This window comes from Galeopterus variegatus, unplaced genomic scaffold, assembly GCF_000696425.1.
Source record: "Galeopterus variegatus unplaced genomic scaffold, G_variegatus-3.0.2 Scaffold734, whole genome shotgun sequence".
NCBI classification, from domain to species: Eukaryota; Metazoa; Chordata; class Mammalia; order Dermoptera; family Cynocephalidae; genus Galeopterus; species Galeopterus variegatus.
Genome location: NW_007726845.1, coordinates 346,279 through 354,865, shown reverse-complemented (window position 1 = coordinate 354,865; position 8,587 = coordinate 346,279). Strand labels below are relative to the sequence as shown.

General features: G+C 43.7%; 1 protein-coding gene across 1 annotated transcript; it reads right to left on the bottom strand.

Annotated features, from left to right (window-relative positions):
* Positions 1-541: 541 nt before the first annotated feature.
* On the bottom strand, positions 542-7,927 carry LOC103589873 (chromosome unknown open reading frame, human C1orf110). Its single transcript, XM_008571925.1, has 3 exons — positions 7,741-7,927; positions 1,489-1,615; positions 542-1,216 (listed from the first exon to the last, which is right to left on the bottom strand). The coding sequence occupies exons 1-3, from the start codon at positions 7,925-7,927 to the stop codon at positions 631-633; spliced, it is 900 nt and encodes a 299-aa protein (XP_008570147.1). The 3' UTR covers positions 542-630.
* Between the last annotated feature and the right edge of the window lie 660 nt (positions 7,928-8,587).

Below are 8,587 nucleotides of genomic sequence, written 5' to 3'. Positions count from 1 at the left end.
AAAGTTTGATATGAGCCGGCTGAAAGTGGGAATGAGAAAACTAAAATGGAGCTGCCTGGAAATTAAGGAAGGAAGGAAGGAAAGGGCTCCAAAAATGAGCACAGAGCTGTGGCAGGAGAGCAGGCTTTATTTAGAGACCATGTTATAGTACATATTTTCAATTGTGTTCCTATTCATACCACCACCATAAATGAAACTAAAACAGAGAACAGTTATGCCATTTTGCCAGCAGGTGGCACCATGAGAATCTCTTGTAAGAAACAGAGGCACTGGAAGCAGGACTCAAGATTGTCCCTTCAAGGAAAGTCCAGTCATCATGTATATTCACGTTTGTGATGACATTATAAACATATGTGCATCGCTTAAGATATTTTCATAAGATTGGTCCCTCCCCCCTTTATTTATATATTAGCATTTTTCATTCAGAGAAAGATCATATTCCTGTAAAAGAAACAAACAAACAAACAAACAAACAAAACCAAAAACAAAAACAAAAACCCTGGGGATTTCAAATAAAATTGTCATACATTTCTGTTTGTTTGTTTCTATGTATTGCTTACTATAGTGTTTGAGGAGCACACATCCTTAGTGAATAGGGTATATATGTTATTGTCAGGATATGTTAAATGGTTAGAGTGGAAGAAACTTAGAAGCTGCCCTGTTTCCACACTCCTTTTCCACTCTGAATGATGAAGACTCTGCATGCCCGAATATCTCCCCAATGCTAAGCAATCTCTCAGACTCAGGGGGGACCCTATGTCGGAGATAGTGGGCGTGTTTGGCCTTTGCAAATAACTCTAAGAAGCTTGGCTTTGTGGACTCGCCTTGGAAGCTTCCTGCACATTCCATGGGATTTGGGGGAATTTGGTTGCTGGTATTACCACTGGGCTTTAGATTGGCATCTGTTGATCTGGTCCCATCAACTTGTGCCATTCCACTATCACCAGCTGGGCTGGAACCAGAGCCTTGTTCTATGGTGTCGGAGGAAACCTCTTGATCTTGACATAGAAGAGAGATGCCCTTGTTGGAGTCTATGCCCTTAGGTGGATTTACAGAATCATTCTCTCGGGCTTGCGGCTTCTCTTGGGCAGTTCTGTCATTTTGAGATAGCAACTGCTCTTTTCTCCTTGTGGAATCTTTGAGGCCAGTGTGCCATAAAGGAGGCATCTGGAACTTAGTTTTGTGTATTTCTTGAGTCATATCGGTTGCCAGTGTTCTGGAAAAGCAGGTAAAAAGAAGAAAGAGATCTGAAAACTGATGAAAAGGCTCATATTTAGACCATTTATGTTATGAGACCACAGCCTCCTTCAGTAGTATTAGCTGAGGCAATAAAGTGGTAAAAATGGGCTGGAAGTGAAAACAGGTGGTAACAATGTGGGGAAAATGTCTCTGCTTAAGAAGAAGAAGGCAGCATTTTCTCAGGGAGAGGAGAACAATTGAAAGAGGGATTTGGTGTCATACCCAGGAGTTTAATAAGCATTTTCTTACCTGATTTTATTAGCCTGTGGGACTCTGTGCTTCTGCTCTCCCTGTGGTGAGAACACGGGAATATCTTCTGGTCTCTTCTGAATTCCAATCCCAAAACAAGAGGAGAATCTTTTCTTGATGATTTCTGCTTTGAGTTAATCAGTTAAGTGTTAGGGCTCAAATGTGTCCCTCCCAAAATTGCATGTTAAAATCCTAACCCCCAGTACCTCAGACTGTGACTTTATTTGCAGATAGGGACTTTATAGAGATACTCAAGTTGAAATGAGGTCAGTAGGGTGGGTCCTAATTCAATATGACTAGTGGCTTTATAAAAAGGAGAAATTTGGACAAAGAAATAGGGACTGAGTGGGGAAAATGTGAAGACACAGGGAGAAGATGACCATCTAGAAGCCAAAGAGAGACCAGGAATAGATCCTTTTCTCACAGCTTTCAGAAGGAACCAATCCTAATGACACTTTGATTTTGGACTTCTAGACTTCAGAACTGTGAGAAGATAGATTTCTGTAGTTTAAGCCACCCAAACTGTGGTCCTTTGTTATGGCAGCCCCAGAAAACTAATCAATAAGAAAAAAAAAAAAAGTGCTGGAAACTGGACTTTCAGAGAACCAATGTATGAATATCCTTGGTTCACATTACATTAGGTTGATCTGGCATGACGGATGAAAACAGAAAAACTTAAAGCACTTCCCAAATGTTTGCCTAGAACATGTTAAGGAGGATTTAGAAACACCAAGGGCAGAAGTTTAAACTGAGGCTAGGCCCATGAGGTTTTGTTTGAATGTTGTATTTGGCAAACACAGTGTTTTCAAAAACAAAATAACTGGGTGTGAGCGTATTGTCTCATTCTCCACAATTCTGTGACCTCCTACCCACCTATGGTGTGAGTTTGCAACTGCTGGCCATCGTTAAGAGGACTTTTTACTCCTTCACTTGGTGTTCAGAATCTTGTAGTCATAACTGCTATAGAGGACCCAATTAATTTTCAAGACATCTCACGATTCTTGCACTAGTGTGTCCTAATGGGAGTGAATTCCTTAAGTGTACACTGTGGTTAGTAGACACCAAGCAGTGTGAACACGATCAGATAAGGGCCTAGAATTCACATTAAACTCCTAACACACTTTCATCTGATCACTTCTTTGCTAAGTAGTTAGGACAAGAGACAGTCCTCTGTGGGCCTCTCTTCTTTTATTGCCTCATTGGGGGTCAGTGGGGGGTTCCATTATAACTTCAGCTATTTCCTATTAACTAAGTGATTATGAGCTATTTCTCCCAGCCAGGCCATTCTTCTGCTGTCCAGACATGCAGGCCAACAGGTTCAGAAATGAACATACCTTGGGACTTGCGGTCAAGATGGCAAAATAGATGGTCCCCACATCACTCTCTCCCACAAGTGAACCAATTTACAACTAGTAAAAAGCAACAGCAGCCAAGCTGGGGGCACTAGAATTCAGGAGAAGAGGAGGAGAGACCTACAGAGTGCACGGAGGCAGGAGAAGCCACTATCAGAGAAAGAAAGGATTGTTCCCACCATTTTGAATCCTGGCTGCCTTAAGGCTGGAGCTGGTGAGCACATGGAGTAAGAGCTGGCAAAAGCCACAGCTGTGCCCTTCAGATGAAATTGCTTGAAGGCTGCAGGGGAGAAGAGGGCCTTGGTGGCCCCCAGGCTAGCAAGACCACTAATAGTATTCCTGTGGACCCACACAGGAGGAAGGATCCACAACAACTGGAAAAAGGAGCCACTCAGAGGCCAGTGAGTCATCGCAAGGGACTGGTGAATGGCTCATCCCATGGGAAGTGTTTGGAGTATGGGTGGGAGGGGAGATAGGCCTACTGGGAGAACATTGGGACACAGCAAGGACAGCCGATCTGTCCCCCAATCAGTGTAGGACCACTCAGTGGAGACTGGTCAGGAATACAGAGTGGCAGGGGTGCAGTTTGCTGAAAAGACTCAGGCCCAGACCAGAGTTTCCACACAACCCAGGTGTACCAGATCTCACGAGACCCGGAAGTATCTATAAAGTCAACCATTAAAACCTGAGCTGCACAAAAAGCCTTCCCCAGGGAATCAGCAGCAAAGCAGCAATTTAGCTCAATCACAGGGCTCAAGTGCTGGTTCCCACAGGAAGTTCCCCCATTTTAGAAATAAGCAAAGGACAAAAAATTAGTTCTAGTACAGAGTTTAAGTGGTGGGAACAGCAAATAATCCAACACAGAACTGAAAGAACAAAATACCCACAGATCAGGGACAAAGTTTGATATTAACTAGTCAAGGTCTAATACCACTAAAGAACACCTATAAAATCTAGAAGGACCAGAAGCCCCCAGGCTACCAAGCCAGGGTCAAGGGAGGGCTGAGGGCCTCAGCCATGCCCCACTGTCATCTGCAACCAGCCCAGTGATGACCACCAAGCTGCTGCAGGAAGTGCCCTGGGTCCTGAGCCCGGGTGACGGGGGGCCAAGGGCCTCAGCCACACACCTCCCAACATCCACAACCAGCCCAGAGATAACCACTGAGCTACCACAGGAAGTGCCCCAAGTCCTGAGCCAGGGCAGTGGGGGCCAAGGGCTTCAGCTACACTCCCCTGACATCTGCATCTAGCCCAGTGATGACCCAGCTGCTGCTGGAAGCCCCCTGGCTTCCCCAGCTAGAGTGAGGAAGGGGCCACAGGCCTCGATCACATTCCCCCTCCTCCTCCTCTTCCCACTCTATTTCCCCTTCCCCTTCCCTTCTCCTTCTCCCCCTCAACTGCTCTGCAACAACATCTTAGAATGAAGCATGGAGCTGGGGGAAGCCAAACCCAGCCACAACCAGGTAAAGAGCACACTAAAAACACCATTTTCCTGTGGGTAGCCCACCATAGCCACCACAATTGCCATGGCTGCTGCAAAAGTGGTTTGTCTCAATAGCAGCAGTCACAGTCACCGTGCAGATGGCACGCCAGACTCTCAACTGCATTGACACAAGGAGAGGCACCAGTGGAGACCAAAAAGAAAAGAAGTCCTCTCTCTCCACAAAGCACACTCCAGAGTAGTAGAAGAAGCATTTGACTTATGATAATAGGGAGGACTTGATCACACCTGTCTCAGCACTGGACAGATCATCCAGGCAACAAACCAACAGAGGCACAGTTAATCTCTCAGATGGAGAGAACAAATCTATGGTTATTTGAGGGGGAGGGGGAGGGAGAAGGGGGGAGTTGGCAGGGGGAAGGGGAAGAGAAGGGGAGAGATTGGATAAGGGGCATAAAGGATAAGTATGATTTGTAACAATGAATAAATATGCTAATAATAAAGCAAAAACAACGTGTTTTTTTCTCTGAAATTTGTTTCCTCCTGTGCTCCCTTTATGGAGGCATGGTATCTGGTTCCACCCAGTTATCCAATTTAACAAGTATGTTTGAGTGCCTACTTTGTGCCGGGCAATATAGTCTTTTTTTTTTTTTTTCCCCTTTTTGTCCTTTCTCGTGACTGGTAACGGGATCACAACCCTCAGTGTCGCGCCCACACCGTGACCGGCAACGGGATCGCAACCCTCGGTGTTGTGCCCACACCACGCTCAACCAGTGAGCTGACCGGTCTCTATATGGGATCCAAACCCTCGGCGGGAGCGCCACCACACTCCCAAGCACCGCACTCTACCGAGTGCGCCACCGGGCTGGCCCCGGGCAATATAGTCTTGACTCTGGTTTTCTTTACCCTGGGGCATATAATTAGTCATAAAGTTCTGACAATTCTATTTTCTAAATATCTCAAGATGCTTGCCTCATTTTCTTCATTTGACCAATGCCCTAGTTCAGGCCTTCAGACCATGGCTTGAACTTTAGAATTCTATCAGAACTACTCTGACTATAGCCTGAGCTCTATTTATCCTTAGACATTGCAACCAGAGTGATCTTTTGAACATTTGAACGTGTGATCTCCCCACTTTCAAGCCCTGCATGGTGAAATCTAAACTCTTTTGCAAGACCTGTGAAGCTATTCATGATTGGAGACACTGTCTATGCTGCTTTGCTCTGAAAGCTGCATGTACACCTTCTCTTCCTAACCCCTCACATGTTACACTCCTGCAGCACTGAGCTATCTGTGGCAAGCCACGTTCACTTATATACCTTTATACGTCTTGATCCTTCTGCCAGAAGTAGCCCCATTCCACGTGTCCTCCTAACAGACTCCCTGCCTCTTTTCCCCATTCTCCTGCTCCTCTAAGATTCTGCTCACACACTGCCTATTTTGGGAGATTACATTTAAGGCCCTTTGATAGACATAGGAACCTTCCTATGCTCCTGTCCTACTTTGTAAATAACTCTAATTTAGCAATTGTCATTTTCAATCATGACTTTTTGTAAGCAGAGCTACTCTCCAACTTAAATAGGGGCATCTCAAGGGCAGAGACCATGTTTTTTTTACATTAGCATTGCAACCTCTATCTGAGTAGCTATAATAGTGTTTTGCTAAGTCTGGCCTGCAAAACACTTCTCCCAAAATAATCTGCCTTCATATCACCTCAAAATGTGAATTAAAAATGTGAATTAAACCCGATTTTGAACCTACTGATCCAAATCTGTAAGATGAATTAAAATGTGAATTTTTGAGCCTGATTTTGAACCTACTGATCCAAATCTCTAAAATGAGGACTGACAATATGCATCTTAAACAATCCATTACCTGGCATACAGCTGAATCTCAGTAACAATGTTGTTAAATAAAGTATAAAAAAAAAATGCCAGGCAGAGTGCCTAATAAACACTGAGACTTAAATACATACTGTTTCCTTCCCTTTCCCCTAATTTTGCTGTCAAGAAGTCTGAAGTTTAGAGGATAACTTTCCGAAGGACATAGACACAGAGGCCCCTGAATCAACGTTTTCTGTCTCCTGGTCCAGACTCTTTCCATATTGCCCCTGAATGAGGCAAACTCTCTACTCAGCAAGGACAGCCACCTACGTAGGGCCTCGCCTTTACACACCCTCTTGAGAGTAGACATCTGGTCTTCAGTGTTCTTTTCAAGAACTGCAGTGAGAATCAACCAAATGACTTCTAAGGTCCTTTTCTAGTATGTGAGCTCTCATTCTACATTGCTTTAACCATTTATTGTAGACAGGAATATTGAAAGCAGATAAGTTCTGTAACTTGCTCAGAATCAGCTTTCAGACCCAAAGCTGGAGGTTAGAGATAATTCCCAGATAACGTTTAGAAATTACTTTTGACTTTGGGGTCTATACATTAGCTGTGTAGATCTGAAAGATTTCACGTTCAGTCATGGAACCTGGCTTTCCTCTTGAACGTGCTACATCGTTTTCAGAGCTTCTGAGTTCTGGCACCTGCCTTAAAGCAAGAAGGGATGTAGTCTTGAAGAATGGACATATACCTAGCCTATGCTGAATTTTGAAGAAATGTAAAATTTAATTATTTTAATGATGAATAAAGAAACACTAGTTTCTACAAACTGCACAATTGTGAAAAATTTCAAGAGATGGTAGAAGAGCTTCAATTCTGGAAAAATTTTTTTATTGATTGATATGAGGAAAAACGTATATAGCACTTATGTTGTGCTTAGGTACTGTTCCAAGTGCTCATTGAATTCTCTCATAACTTCCATCGGGTAGGTAATAGCATTTTCATTTTATACTTGAGGAAACTGGAGTAATAATCCCAGAGAAAATACTTTTTAAATTTTCCAGTCATTGAGCGGGGAGACAGAGGGGGGAAAAGGAAGAATTGGTAAAGGGACATGAAAATCAACTACATTGTATATTGATACATTGAAATAAAATTTAAAAAGAAAAAAAACAAAATTTCCTTTCGTAAAGTGGGCTGACAGTGTCTTGCACATTAGTAGCTGCTCAATAAGTACTTATTAGTCCAAAAGAGAAAGACAAGACATAAAAAAGGGGTGAAACCAAGTCAGCCTAGATACAGTGAAAGGAAAGCAGAATGAAAAATAAAATAAAATTACTAAGAACTTAAGCAAGAAAGAACTAATTTGAAAGACAACAATGACTAGAAGCCTGAGAAGTGTTAGCTCAAGAAGTTGAGTGAGCGGCTGCTCCAGGCGCTGTGTAATTGAGGGAAGGAGGGCGGGAGGGACCGAAAGTCCAGGCTGAGATCAGAAGTTCCTGCTTTCTGATAACCAGGACTCTGAAAGGGCCCTGCCATGAGGCGAGTTTTTCACTCTCTTGCCAGCTCGGGGGTGGGCTTCTGCCCTGCTCTGTCTCTGGAACATACTGCTCCCCAGTGCTGGAAGCCTTACCTTGCTTCAACCTCTGCAGTTCTTTCTGGAGCTGTCTCTGCTCCCTGGTCAGCAATTTCATATGGTAGAGGCAGACATCCTCTAGTCTCTGCACTCTTTGGCTGAGTCTGGCTTCAGCCTGCTTGGCGTTCTTCCTCTCCAAATCGAAGTGCTTATACAGTGGTCCCTTGGCCACGTGCCTCTCCATTCTCATGATCTAGAGACAGTAAAACAAGATTCTCCCAGACAACACAACTAACCTGATAAAGCAAGACTGGGATGCTGACCCCTGGATTTTAGTCAGAAATCAGTATTTGAAATGTGTACTCATATGTCTGAAACCATGGATGACTAATCAGATGAATCACATTATTGGAAAATTTAGTCTTATAATAAAATGAATTTCCAGAGTGACATAGAAGGATTGAGGGGTAAAATTCCTCTGAGCCTCAGCCTCCTTGCTAATAAAATAGTGATAGATAATTGGCTTCCTGCACAACCCCTAATTAGATTTGTGCAAAAATCAAGTGAGAAATATAGGAACAATTCTTTGGAAAATATAAAATAAATCACTCTATGTATGTAAGGCAGTATTCACCCAATAAGAGAATTTCCTTCTACTAGTCCTTGAAGACTCCCAAAGAGCCTGCTCAAAACTCTGGAGAGGATTTGGGGACTTAGGGCACAGCCATCCTGGGGCCCCCTCAGTTTGTTCCCTCACACGTGATTGGGTTCATTCAGCCTGTAATCCTGCCATGTGCTGGGGCTGTGCTGAGAGCTGAGAGCAGTGGTGAATGAGACACATTTCCTATCCTCAAGGAGCTTTCAGACTCATGACTCTGGAAACTAATAATTCATACCAAATCTG

Coding starts and splice junctions, on each gene's coding strand:
- LOC103589873 (XM_008571925.1), bottom strand. CDS start 7,927: ATGGAGAGGCACGTGGCCAAGGGACCACTGTATAAGCACTTCGATTTG. Junction 1,616..7,740: donor ACTGCAGAGGTTGAAGCAAG/GTAAGGCTTCCA, acceptor ATTAACTCAAAG/CAGAAATCATCAAGAAAAGA. Junction 1,217..1,488: donor CCACAGGCTAATAAAATCAG/GTAAGAAAATGC, acceptor CTGCTTTTCCAG/AACACTGGCAACCGATATGA.